Below are 14,947 nucleotides of genomic sequence, written 5' to 3' on the forward strand. Positions count from 1 at the left end.
ATAAAAATATATATTCATACATATATACACAAATATATGTGTGTGTATATATATATAGTGTGTGTGTGTTATGTGTATATACTCAAATAGGACATAGTATGCACACTCATAACATTCATAAATCCAAAGTGGAAGGTTTGAAGATAAGAATCTTGATGACAGGTGATGTCTACTATTCCTTGTTAATAAAATTATGAAATTCATTTGAATGTTGCTCTAGATACTATTCTTTGGTGGAGGGAAAATTTGTTTAGCATACTCCAAAATTAATGTTTATATTCCCAAAAAAGTTGTCTGTAACACAAGGACTTTTTTTAGTAGAAATTTTTTGGCATTGAGAAAATTCTATGTAGCTTTCTTTGATTTTTGTTTTCATTCAAGTTCTGATTTATTTTCAATAGGACTCAAAACCGTAAGTTGTCCTTTTTACTTTTAAGGTGTTTATTTATGTTCATGTTTATTAATTGTCTACATGTTTTAGAACCAAGTATTTTTATTGGAACTTCACACAAACTGTAGATGAAGGGAGGGGAATTATCATCAGCCAACATGTCCCAGTGATACTCTCTTCCAGGCATCCCATGGGTAAACAGTGGTTTTACTTAATATCTTAATTTTAGAATTTAGTACTTTGGCTTTAGTTTTGTTTTTCTTAATTACTTTGTGTTTCAAACCAAAATCTCATTAAGCTTAATGTATTTCATAATACCATTTTTGATTGTAGTATAATAAACAGAAATGTGGGGAAATCCAGGATTAAAAAATTGCCAAATAGCTCACATTAGCCAAAAATTCACTTTTAAGCCCATAACTGTGTTTGGAGATATTCCCAATTTAAAAATTAACTAAAACAATATGGCTTTGAAAATATTGCATAATAAAATTTATTTACAAATGGAATCATGAAGATCCACATTTTGAACATCACTTAATTTTATTAATTTTAAGAACCTAAAGATAAACGTCTTTAGAGTCTGTCAAGAAAGTGAATTCTTTCAAATGGGTTATCACTGACCTAAAAAGGTTCATTGTTAAAATTAGGTAACCTTTGTATTTTCTTTCCTGTTAATTAATAATTATTAGAAATTTATGTGTTTTAGGTTACAGAAAGACAAAATTATTTTTATTGATAATGTTTATTATAATTGTCTCAATTATAATAATAAAATAATGGTAGAAATATGAACAATTCAATGTAATGTAAAGCAAGAATAGAAAAAATTGTTCATATTTTACCTTCCAAATAATTATTGTGAGATTTTGGTCAATCTACTTTAAGGTATATTTTTCTTCATTTTTAAGTGAGCTTGGGATTGTGTAAGAATTACACACAACTTGCAAAGAATAGAGAGTGTTGGCATGTACCCCATCCAGCTTCCCTAATCCTAACATCTTATATGACTGTGGTATTTCATTACAAAAAGGAAACCAACATTGAGACTTAACGATTAGCTAAATTCTAGACTTAATTTGAATTTCACGAGTTTTTCCACTAATGATTTTATGTTTTAGGATCCATCAGGATATCACACTGTATTTAACATTTTTTAAATTAAAATTTTGAATGTAGCATATATAAACAAACACCTAAGATTATAACTTTAAGTTTTCTATAGGATAAACCTTTCTAGTTGCTAAAAGTAAAGATATCAATACTATTTTTGAGTCTTCTTTTTTGAAATCCAAAGTCCAACTCCTCTGCAAGGAAAGATGAGATGTCTGACCCGTCTGTAATGTCCAGTCTTTGCCCGGTTGGCATTTCTGGCTTAGCTGTGAGTTCCAGGCTGTAACATGAGTGTTGGAAGCATGCAACGTAGAACTAGACCATCCAGCCCTTATCCAAATTAGTCTAACTTGAGCCTCTTACCCAGCAAGGGTGTGTTCCTTCGTGGAACAGAACCAGCTGGCTGCTGCTTAGGCGATCTCTGACCAGAGCTTTCCCTGAGAGTTATTTTTTCTTTTCCCCTGCTTCGATAGTGAGACTTTTTTTCAGTGTTGCAAGAACTGTCTTCTGCTCAATTTCTGGAAAAGTATTTAAAATTGAAAACACTGACCTTCCAACCAAATCTTTGACCTGTTCTTGTTAAGCTTGAGATTTTGGGAAACGGAAGAGCTAGGAAACAAATCATTCCACACAGCCAAATGTGATATAATGTCTCTTTTACACAATCTTACATTATCGTGAGTTGAAGAGAAACAGAAAAATGATAGTGCATATAGTTAATTAGCAAATTAAAATACCAAAAAATGGTAAATATGTTGAAAACGTTAAATGGTTAGGGCCAGGTAATGGGTATCAGGAATGTGAAGGGTGAGGAAGGGAAAGAAGTGTGGCTCCATTTTGAATGGAGAGGCCAGGTTGATTAAGCCCTTCTATCTCTTCTTGAAAGCTCAATAATTCTTTATACTTTTGACTTATTTTTCTTTAACATTGCAGACATGGGTAGGTGATTTTTTAAATAAATTCAAAATGTTTATGCCTGTGTTGTTTTTATCAATACTTCCATATGAATGGAAAATGTTAGTTTTAATGCTTATTCTTTTTATAGATCAACTCCTACTTAAAAGAACTGCATTGAGCAGCTGCATTTTTGTCGTGGCGATGTATTTTTTTAAAAGACACTAACATTTCTGAAGAGTTAGAGAAAGAGAAGGTTTCTCTTCGAATAGATTTGTCACCCACTGTTTCTGCAAATATCTGAGGTAGGCACTCCGTAATATACAGAGAAGAGGAGGGCAACGTAACAATTATTAGGCATGTTTCAGTTGCAAACACTGCTGGGCTCTGGGAATGTATATCATTTACCTTCTGAACAACTCTGTTAGCTGGACATTATTGTTTTCGTTTGAGATGAGAAAACTGCAACCCAGAAAATCAATTGCCTCTCTCAGCAAGCTAATTATTTAATAGAGAAGTTAAGCCAAATTGATGCAAAATTTAAGAGAACAATAAAATAGATAAGTTACTTACAATTCATAAAACACATCTAAATTATGACTTCAGTCTATTTTCGCAACAGTATAAAATGGATATTGCTATTCCCATTGTTACAGGACCCAAAACTTACCCAAAGTTAATCTTTGGGTCGGGGGTTTCTGTACTATAGTCCCTTCTGTGGTTACCAGAGAAATGTTACAGAAAAGGAGTCCTGATCCAGACCCCCAGCGAGGGTTCTTGGATCTCATGCAAGAAAGAATTCAGGGCAAATCCACAGAGTGAAAGCAAGTTTATTAGGAAAGTAAAGGACTAAAAGAATGCCTACTCCATAGACAGAGCAGCCCCGAGGGCTGCTTGTTGCCCATTTTTATGGCTATTTCTTGATGATATGCTAAACAAGGGGTGGATTATTCATGCCTCCCCTTTTTAGACCATATAGGATAACTTCCTGATGTTGCCATGGCATCTGTAAACGATCATGACGCTGGTGGGAGTGTGGCAGTGAGAACCACCAGAGGTCACTCCTCGCCATCTTGGTTTTGGTGGGTTTTGACTGGCTTCTTCACTGAGATCTGTGTTGTCAGCAACGTCTTTATGACCTGTATTTTGTGCTGACCTCCTATCTCATCTTGTGACTTAGAATGCCTTAACTATCTGGCAATGCAGCCCACTAGGTCTCAGTTATTTTACCCAGCTCCTATTCAAGATGGAGTTGCTCTGGTTCACATGCCTCTGACATCATTATACAGATTTAAAATGCTTCAAAATTAAGTGTCAAACTCATGGTTTGACAACTAATTGATTGGAGAGGTAAGATTTGAATTCATTATCTATTGACTATAAATTCTGATTTTTTTCAATGATAATAGCTGTACATGCTTAATTTTCAAGTGTGACACCAGATTTGAGAAAAAGTATTGGGTCTGACAAGCTCCAGGGTATTATGATTATTGCCAGTGAGAGAGACATCAAGTTGAGGAATCAGAGAATGCTGTTAGTGGTAGAGATCACAGACTGTGTCTCCATAGGCTCAGAAAGGTTTTAATGTATATTATTGCCTTGCTTAGTTAAAAGAAAAAAAATAACAAACATAAAAAATCTATTCTTAACCTCTTGTGTAATTCCTTTCAATTGTAGTAGAGGGAGAGATGTGTGAAAGGCATTTGAGAACCAAACAGTAATCAATTACTATGACAGTTGTTATCAAATTGTGTTTCTTATGTCAGACTATGCGTTTTCAAAACTCTTGTGGTTAGATATCTGTGCTACTGGAAGACATTAAAAATAATATTGCCTTTTTTGCTCCTCTCTTTGTGAGACAAATCTTTAGCTGAGTGCTAATTTCCAGCCTAAGACCAGATCTATGTTGAATGAGAAAGAAAGTCTTAAAAGACTGAATAGGAGATAAGTTGATAATAGCTGAAATAGTTGAAATTTGATAATAGCTATCAAATTTCCTAAAGTGAGTTGACTTGGAAAAGCCAAGTAACTTTCTCTGGAACAAAGGACAATTGTTCATTCTGCATACATTCTGCAACCCTAGGCAATTTTATCATTGTGCAAACATCAGAGCACACTTACACAACTTCAGTGGCTGTAATTTACACCTCATTATTGAAACGTCAATTTTATATCTTATTTTCTCTTCTGAAGAACAGTTCTTGAAATAAACTTTTCTCTTTAAAGCACATTTTCTGCTAAATGTTAGATTTCTGCTACTACATGAGAGAATAGAACACTGTTTTTCAACGTGTAGGTTGTGGCCAAGTTTTAATTGGGCTGTGGAGACTAAAATGGAGACATTTTCATAGTGTCAAGGCATTACTTATTAGGTAAACTTCTCTCTGACTACACAGAGTGTCTAAATCTGCTTTAGTTCATTCAAGGCTGTTATAACAAAATACCATAGACTGGGTGGCTTATAAACAGTAGAGATTTATTTCTCCCAGTTCAGGGGGCCGGAAGTCCAAGACCAAGATGGCTGAAGATTTTGGTATCTGATGAGGACTTGCTTCCTGGGCTTGTAGATGATGCCTCCTCACTGGGTTCTCACGTGAGGAAAAAGGGCAAGCTGGCTCTCTGGGATCTCTTTTATAAGGATACTAATTCCATTCATGAGTGCTCTGCCCTCAAGGCATAATCACCTCCCCAAAGCTTTACTTCCTAATACCATCACCTCAGCAGTTAGGTTTCAACATAGGAATTTGGGAGCAACACAAGACATTCAGACCACAGCCGTCTCCTACCGAAGCTTTTGGGAAACAGGGAAAGGATGACTTGAAATAGGAAGTCACGGCTGGGCGCAGTGGCTCACGCCTGTAGTCCCAGCACTTTGGGAGGCCGAGGCGGGTGAATCACCAGGTCAGGAGATGGAGAGCATCCTGGCTAACACGGTGAAACCCCGTCTCCACTAAAAATACAAAAAAACTAGCCGGGTGTGGTGGCGGGCGCCTGTAGTCCCAGCTACTCGGGAGGCTGTATGCATTGAGAATCATCTTCATAAAGTATTATTTTAACTCTGAGTAAACTATTTCCTAGATAAAAAAACCAAACTAATATTTTCTTAATCTAAAACATGCAAGCTTAGATTTATGTTTCATATTTTTCACAGATGTTTACTGCTTTATTGTATCTTCCCTATACCTTCCAGCAGGTGTCCTTAATTTGCTTTTGCCTAAAGGCATTTCTCCTTATTTAACGCAATGTTAGTTTCTTAAATATTGACTGAAATATTCAATATGTAATATATGATGATAATTGATGTTTTCAGGAAGCTTTACTGATTATATGCAGTCTCATGGAAGTCTTCCGTTTTATTTGTAAAAGATGTTCTATCTCTCTTTCTCTCTTTGGTCCAATATATTTTACCAAAAGCTTGACTTTGGATCCAGAGTGAAACAGGTGGGGTTTAAATTCTGTTCCCATCACTTTCGGTCTCTGAGTTCCTGAACAAGCTGTTTACACTTTCCAAGCCTTAGTTTCCAATCTCTAATTTTTAGGATTCCTGTGAGGATAAATGGAAGTGATATATACTAAGTCTTGGTACACTGTCTGCACTTAAATCTGTTCAATAAATATTAGCTTTTTTTTTAACTTTCAGAAGTGTCAGAAATAGTATTTTCTGTGGTAATAAGTCATGATTTCATGTTAGATTTTTTAAAGCAAAAGACTGTTTAGAATGATCTTATAAGGTTAACTGTTTCATGTATTTGGTAGATGTGCTAAACAAATGATTAAACTTGCTTTCTCTTCAGCCACTTTTCAAAGCAAATTAGGTTAAACTGTAGAGGTGATATACTTATTATATTTTAACAGCACATAGAGCTTTTCTGAAATGTCATGAATTTCATAGATATATGATATATATAAATCAATGGGCAAATATCATAAAGTAACTTTAAGAATAATATTATGCAATCAATGTAAAAAGTGTAATTGATTTAGTGTTTCTAGAAGAATGGGTTTGTAGCTTTGTGTTCTCAGTTCATTTCTTTATTATTTCTACTCAAGTAACTGAAATGATAAATTTTTGCTTTTTAGTCATTCAAGACTGCTTGCAACTGATTGCAGACAGTGAAACACCAACTATACAAAAAGGTAATAAAATATCCCCAGTACTTGTTCTACTTAGAATTCAGTCCACTCCAAATATTTGTAAGTTTCAAGTCTAAAGACTATATTTGAATTGCATGTAAAGTCAATCATCCATCTCAAAACTTCTTATAACCAAATAAAAAATAATAAACTTACATTTATTCAAAATGACTTGGGAATAAATAATAATTAAGGCTTAAGTAATGATCTAATAAGGAGAATGACCTTAGAGGCACTAATACTTAGAAATGTTAAATAATTAACATTACAATAAAATAAAAATCAGTACTAAATCAAATTTAACTTTTATTATTTAGACAGCATTTTGTCTTTTAGAATGAATCAAGACCATCTTCACAAACATGAATTCTCCTGTTATATTCAATTGTAAAAATCATAGAAAGAGGAAAATAAAACTGAACAGATTATTAAAAAACTGTATTTTTAAAATAAATTTCCAATGTCAAATGATTGCTTGATAATTTACCATTTTCTCACAGAGGTAGAATGTTTTACATTTTTCAGTTATTTGAAGCTTTTTTTAGTTTTAATTTTAGACAAGTAAGTGTTTTCTGTAATAATGGCCTGAATCCAGGTTCACAAAGAAACAACTTTTAATGTCATTTCCCAATATGTATCACCCAGAATACTAATCCAGAGAAATGGTCCTTGAAATAAGAGTTTCAGTGTCAAATACATTTGGAAACATATCATCTTATATATTTTTCTTTGAGTCACAAGGCACATTAGCAAGTTATTGAACCTAAGTAGTCCCACTTTAATAAAAAATATTTGTTTAACTTTGTTTCATCCAGTTTTTCACAAATTTTTGTGACTGTGCCACTTTGTCATGTATCGACCTCTCTCCGAAAGCAAATGGAAATTGCTGCTCTATAGTAGCGTTTGTGTATGTAAGATAACTAATGAACAAAAATGTTCTGAAAAAGAACCATTTGGCCGGGCGCGGTGGCTCAAGCCTGTAATCCCAGCACTTTGGGAGGCCGAGACGGGCGGATCACGAGGTCAGGAGATCGAGACCATCCTGCCTAACACGGTGAAACCCCGTCTCTACTAAAAAAAAAAATACAAAAAACTGGCCGGGCGAGGTGGCGGGCGCCTGTAGTCCCAGCTACTCGGGAGGCTGAGGCAGGAGAATGGCGGGAACCCGGGAGGCGGAGCTTGCAGTGAGCTGAGATCCGGCCACTGCACTCCAGCCCGGGCGACAGAGCGAGACTCCGTCTCAAAAAAAAAAAAAAAAGAACCATTTGTTCACTCACACATTCGTTGATTCACTTATTTTACATTTATTGATTAAGAACGTACAATATTCTAATTACTGTATGTTCACTGGGGGTATCAGTGATTAAAATATGTACAAATGCTCCTCGGCTTACGATGGAGTTATGTCCTGATAAACCCACCGTAAGCTGAAAATAACGTACATTTGAAAAAGCAGTTAGGACATCTAACTTACCAAATATCATCGCTTAGTCTAGCCTATCGTAAACATGCCCAGAACACTTACATTAGCCTGCAATTGGACAAAATCATCTAACACGAAGCCCATTTTGTAGGAAAGTATTATGTAGCTCATATTAAGTTTTGAATACCGGACTGAAGTATGATTTCTCCCGAATATATGTGGCTTTCATACCTTCGTAAAGTTGAAAAGTCTAAGCCAAACCACCGCAAGTCCATATGTGTGGTTTTCGACTTTGAAAGAGCTTACCTCTTGATGAGGAGAAAACAAACAAAAGACCCAACAGCCCACAAATGAACAAGTGAAATACAGATGAGATGAAATGCGGTGGAGGGCAGCAAAGCAGGCGGGGGCAGGAGGAAGTTTTGTGTTGTGAACCAACTACGAGTTCGGGAGTATCTGGAGGTTAAGCTAGGCAATGAGGAATGGGCAAAACAAAACAAGCACAGATAATGAATGTGAGTTGGCACGGGTAATGATTCCCAGGCATGCTCTTTTCATCTGTGTTTTTTTCTGTGTGACTTTAATTGTCCTAGATACGACACAAGTACTAAACTACTTGTAAATCTATTATTTATTGCTCAACATTTTCCCAAATCATGTTTGCAACTTTTAATAAGCAGCACACTGTTTCCTAAGAAGGAAAAGAAAGCCAGGAGATCTTACGGGCCAAAGTTACAGTTTTAAAAAGTTCCTTGGAAAAGGTTTACTTTACACATTTTCCCCTACCCCCCAAAATGCTATAAATTGCACCAAATGATGCAGCTGCTATACTCCAATGTGCTTGTGAATTGGACAGTGTGCTGTGGTCTTCCTGGAGTGGTGACCGCTTCCCACAGATCCAGGGGTGCTGAACTGGGATGCTTACCTGGGATGCTTGCTTGCAGTGCTCCACCCTTTAGGATGAAGAGGTTGCCCTTGTGATGTCAGCAAACCCTTGCCCAGTATACAAATGTTAGTGTGCATGGACATTTAGCAGGGAGGTAGAGGCAGGTTGCATTTTGTTAAAAAAGGTTGTACTCAATGAAGCATTTTACTTGCGCAGTAAAATAAGAATTCTCCTGGGAAAAGATAATACTATATTATTAATAGTATTAGCATATAATATATAATTATATATTATATAATATATAATGTATTATAATAATTATATATAATAATATTAATATATTATCTTCTGGGGAAACAATATATTTTTATTAGCATATTATATATTATAATATTATTAGCATATTCTATATATTATCCTATTGTATTATACATAACATCAGGTCGTGAGATGAAATCATGTTATGTATTCCGGGGATATGGAGGCTCAAAGGAGCAGGGCTGTGTCCATCTGATATTTTGAGTTCCTATGCTTGCTCTCCCCCATACTTTTGTCCAGACAGTGAGGGCAGAGGTAAACTTCACAAAACAGAAGAAGGCAAGAGGGGTTTATCAGAATGTAGTCTCATGTCTTTTCTGTTCGTTTTTTTGAATTTTAGTCTAAATTTTGAATAGGTAATGCATTCACAGATTGCAAAAAATAAAAAAGCACAAAGAATGTGGACTGCTCTTTTTCCCATCTGTTCCTGCCCACGCTCACCTCACTTTTAGTTTCCTATGTAGACTTCAGACTCTCTCTCTGTTAACACAAACAAATGCAAATGTAGTTCTGCTTTCCTCCTTTCTTATAGTAAACACTTAAAAACCGTATTTGCAATACAGATGATTTGAAAATGAGATTATAACCTGCATTCTTTACTTAACAATGTATATTGCAGATATTTTGTTGCCTGTGTACAGAGTTGCTCACATTAAAAAAAATGCATAGTATTCCATTGTATGAATTTAATGTATTTAATCATTCTCCTACCAATAGACTTCTTGGTGTCCATCTTTTGCAATGCAGGTGCTGCAAAAAATAATTGTGTGCATCCGTAACTTCTCATATGTCAGCCTCTGTGTGGGACAGACTTTGAATTTTGACAGTTATTGCTAAGTGGTCCTATAGGGATTATAAAATGTGATGCTATGACTGGCAGTAAAAGAACATCAGGTGAAAAATAGCATCTCTTAGCTTTCTTTAAGCCATTATTTTATATGTTTTAAGAACCATTTGTATTTCTGTCTTTACATTCTTCCAGTTTTTCATTTCTATTTTTATTTTTTGTGAGCCATCTGTTCATAATTTTTTCCATTTTTTTCATTGGACTTTGGTCATTTTTAATTTGATTTCTGTGAGCTCCTTATATCTCAAGCAGATTAATTCTTTATATTACAAATTGCAAGCATTTCCTCCCATGCTGTCATTTATCTTAATTCTGCATAAAGTTTTTTTCTGTCAAATTTATCCATTTTTTTAAAGGATTCTGGATTTGGGGTTGTGATTAGAAAGGCCTTTTACATTTAAACGTATTAAGGAAAGATCTCATGTTCCTTCTGAAACCTTTATAGTTATTTTCTACCTTTAAATAATGTATCTATTTGCAATTTAGCCTGGTATAAGATGTGAGGTATGCAACCAACTTAATTTTCCCCCGTGAGGGCATCACAAGTTTTTTTAATCGTCCATCTATTCCACACTGCTTGAAGATATTAACTTTAACTTTTATTGAATTCCTGTGTTTAGTCTGTGTTTTTTTTACTTTTAAAATACTTTTCTGTTATATCATATTGACTTAATGTCTGTTTATGCACCCCAATAAAATGGCATTTTGGTTACTAGGGCTTTGTTTTATTTTCTGGTAAATTTAATTCACTCATTTTTTTCTTTTTACTTCTGGAATTTTTCTGTTTTTTAAATTAAATATAGGAACTGTAAAATCAGCTAGGTATTTACCTAGTTAAAAGGAAAAAGAAAAATGCCTGCTGTTTTGGTTTTTTTTTTGGATTTCATATTTATAAATTAAGAAAAATACCCTCATGATGTACAAATCAAATCCCATCCAAGAACATGATATATATTTATATTTGTTTAGTCTCCTTTTGTTTCTTTTAATACGTATTGAAATTTTCTTCAAGAAGTTCTTGCGTATTTCTTATTAATATCATTACAAGGTATTTTACCTTTTCAAATGCTATGATAAATAGAAACATTTTCTTTCTTTGTATTTTCCAGCTGGTTGTTCTTTTTGTGTATGAAAACCTTGAATTCCATGATATGTCTTTCCAATATTAAGGTTGAAATGTTTTGTTTTTATTTTTGGATTGCATTTCCCTAACATGACTTTGCCCAAAATTTTACTTTTAACTTCTCTGAAATAATTTTTCTGTGTTTCCCATGTATGCAAAACAGAGTTGCTCTTTGTTTTCTTATCTCATCTTAAAATAATTTTCATTTATTGGGTGATATAAATCAATTTACACTTACTTATTTCAGAAATGTATTTGGCTTTCGTTCATCATATTGTGCTATACCGTGTATTGTTTTTCACGTTAACAAAAGAGTTTCTATTTTATAGTTTTGAAGAGGTTGCTTACTACGTAGGCTATTTGCTTTGCTTTTTCTGTTAGTGTAGACTTCTAAATGCTAAATAATCGGGGTATCTACCTTTTCAGTTATATCTTTTTTATTGAAATTAAATTCATATAACATAAAATTAAATGCACAATTCATTCTCATGTAGTATTCACAATATTTTACAACCACCGACTCTCTCTGGTTCCAAAATATTTTCTTCAGCCCCAGAGAAAATCCTGTATCCATTAAGCAGTCAGTCACCATTTCTCTGTCTCCCCTGTAACCAGCAATCTGCTTTCTGTCTCTGTGAATTCACCTATTTCAGATGGTTTATATAAATGCAATCATACAATATGTGACTTTTAATTCCTGACTTCTTTCACTTAGCATAATGCTTTGAGGTTCACCCACATTCTAGCATGTATTCATACTTCATTTCTCTGTATGAATGTATATTTTTCTATTATATATAAGCCATAATTTTATGAATGGGCATTTGGTTTGTTTCCCCCTTTTGGCTATTGTGAGTAGTGATCCTGTGAACATTTGCATAAAGTACTTCCTGAGTGCCTCTTTTCAATTATTTGGAGTATACATCGATGAGTAGAATTGCTGAGAAAATGTCAGCCTGTTCTCTACAGTGCTGCACAATTTTGCATTCTCCCCAGCAATGTACAAGTGTTCTAATTTTTCCACATCCTCACCTACACATCTTATTTTCAATGTTTTTATTATTATTGCCTTCCTAGTGGGTGTGAAGCCATATCTCATTTTGGTATTTATTTGCATTTTCCTTATGACTGATGATGTTGAGCATCTTTTCACGTACTTTTTGGTTTTTGTATATCTTCCTTGGAAAAATATCTATCCAAGTACATTGTCCATTTTTTAATTGAGTTGTTTGTCTTTTTGTTGTTGAGTTGTAAAACTTCCTTATATATTATGGATACAAGACCCTTATCAAATATCTGATTTGCAAGTATTGTCTCCTATTTTGTGGATTATCTTTTACTTTCTCAAGAATGTCATTTGAGGCACAAGAGTATTGTGCATTAGATAAATGAAGTAAAACTTATCTTTTTTTTGTTTCTTGTGATTTTAGTGTCATCATTGAAGAACTCAGGCCAAATTCAACATGATGATTCACCCATATGTTTTCTTCTAAGAGTCTTGTAGCTTTATGTCTTATCTTTAGGCAATTGATCTATTTTAACTCATTTTTGTATATGGTGTGAAGCAGAGGTCCAAAATCATCTTTTAGCATGAGGATATCTAGTTGTCCCAATATCATTTGTTGAAGAAGATGATTTCTTCCACATTGAATGGTCTTGGCACACTTGTTAAAAATCAGTTGGACGTAGATGCATGGGTTTATTTCTGTACTCTCTGTTTTATTTTGTTTGTTTATATGCTTTGCCTTATGCTGGACCACGATACTATTTGAATTACTGTTAAAGTTATAGTAAACTTTGAAATTTAGAATAGTGAATCTTTCAATTTTGTTATTTATTTTTAAGATTGTTTTGGCTATTTGATACTCTTTTGCAATAACAAATAAATTGTAAGGCTGGCTTTTTCATTTTGGAAAATAAAAGGTCACTGAAATTTGTATATGGATTAGACTGAATCTGTACGTAATATTGGGTATTACTGCCATCTTAACAAAACTAAATCTATCAATCCATGAACACAAGATATCTTCTCTTTTATTTATATGTCCTATCATTTCTTATAGCAATCTTTTGTATTGTTCAGTGTTAAAGTGCTTTATGTCCTTGGGTAAATTTACTCTTAGGTGTTATATTCTTTTGAATGCTGTTTAGTCAGTTCAGTTTGCTATAACAAATTCCAGTAGACTGAGTGGCTTAAACAATAGTAATGTATTTCTCACACTTCTGGAGGCTGGAAAATTCAAGATTAAGGTGCCAACAGATTTGGTTTGTGAATGGTGGTCTTTTCATTGTGTTTTCACATGGCTGAGAACAGAGACAAAAGCAAGTTCTTATGTCTTTTCGTATAAGTACACTAACCCATCATAAAGACTGTGCCACCATGACCTGATTATTTCCCAAAGGCACCATCCCCTAATACCATCACATTGGAAGTTAAAATTTCAATATATCAATTTTGGGTGACAGAAATATTCAGTCTGTAACAGATGCTACTGTAAATGGGATTCTTTTTTAAAGTTTCATTTTTAGATTATTCATTCCTGGTATATTGAAACACAACAGATTTTTGAGTGTTGATCTTGTACCCTGCAACTTAACTGAATTCATTGATTAGTTTTAGTAGATTTTTTTGTAAATTCATGGATTTTTTTTTTTTTTTTTTTTTGAGACAGAGTTTCGCTCTGTTGCCCAGGCTGGAGTGCAATGGCATGATCTGGGCTCAGCAACCTCTGCCTCCAGGGTTCAAGTGATCTCATACCTCAGCCTCCCAAGTAGCTGGGATTACAGGTGCCCGCCACCACACCCAGCTAATTTTTGTATTTTCAGTAGAAACAGGGTTTCACCATGTTTGGCTAGGCAGATCTCAAACTTCTGACCTCAAGAGATCTGCCTGCCTCAGCCTCCCAATAAGTGTTACTAATAAGTAATACCAGTAAGTGTTGGTATTACAGGTGTGAGCCACCACGCCTGGCTGAAAATTTTCTACATATAGGATTATGATATTTGCAAATAGAGATTGTTTTACTACTCTCCTTGCATTTGGATTTTTTTAAAATTTCCGGTATATGTTGAATAGCAGTGGTAAATGCAGGCATAGTCTTGTTTCTGTTGCTAGGGTAGTCTTGAGGATTATTACATTTATATTCATGATTGATTGTGGCCTGTAGTTTTTTGTGGTGTCTTTGTCTGGCGTTGGTATCGGTGTAATTCTAGATGTACAGAACAAGTTAGGAATTGTTCCCTTCTCTTTTATTGTTTTGTGGAAGAGTTTGAGAAGATTGATGTTAATTTTTCTTTAAATGTCTAGTAAAATTCACCAGTAAAGTCATCTAGTTATGAATTTTGAGGGAAGACTTGGATTAATTTAAACGCTATACTGGTTATAGATCTGTTTAGATTTTTTATTTATTTTTTGGTCAATTTTGGTAGTTTGTGTGTTTTCAGGAATTTGTCCCTTTCATCTACATTATCTAATTTGTTGGAGTAGATTATTATAAATAATAAAAAGGTATAAACATTTTATTTCTAATAGGTCATTAATAATGCCTCCATTTTCTTTAATGATTTTATTAATTGGAGTCTTTTTTATTGGTCAATGTAGCTAAATGATTGTCATCTTTGTTCATATTTTTCAAAAAACCAGTGTTCAGTGTTATTGTTTCCAGTCTTTTTCTGTTCCTTTTTTTTTTTTGAAATGGAGTATCTATCACCCGTGGAGTGCAATGCTGCGATCTCGGCTCACTGCAACCTTCGCCTCCCAGGTTCAAGTGATTCTCCTGCCTCAGACTCCCAAGTAGCTGGGACTACAGGCATGTGCC

The 14,947-nt window shown here is 34.2% G+C and overlaps 1 protein-coding gene across 2 annotated transcripts in view; it reads left to right on the plus strand.

The window, feature by feature from the left end:
* TNFSF13B (tumor necrosis factor (ligand) superfamily, member 13b) overlaps positions 1–14,947 on the plus strand; it is a 33,997-nt gene that overhangs the window by 5,629 nt on the left and 13,421 nt on the right. The window contains exon 3 of one of the 2 annotated variants that reach the window (XM_011933878.1): positions 6,479–6,535. The exons of the other annotated variant lie outside the window; for it this stretch is intronic. Within the exon in view, the coding sequence (XP_011789268.1) occupies positions 6,479–6,535 (57 nt within the window). The remainder of the gene's footprint in view (positions 1–6,478; positions 6,536–14,947) is intronic. 2 annotated transcript variants of the gene reach the window in all.

This window comes from Colobus angolensis, unplaced genomic scaffold (genome assembly GCF_000951035.1).
Source record: "Colobus angolensis palliatus isolate OR3802 unplaced genomic scaffold, Cang.pa_1.0 Scaffold13, whole genome shotgun sequence".
Classification (NCBI taxonomy): Eukaryota; Metazoa; Chordata; class Mammalia; order Primates; family Cercopithecidae; genus Colobus; species Colobus angolensis.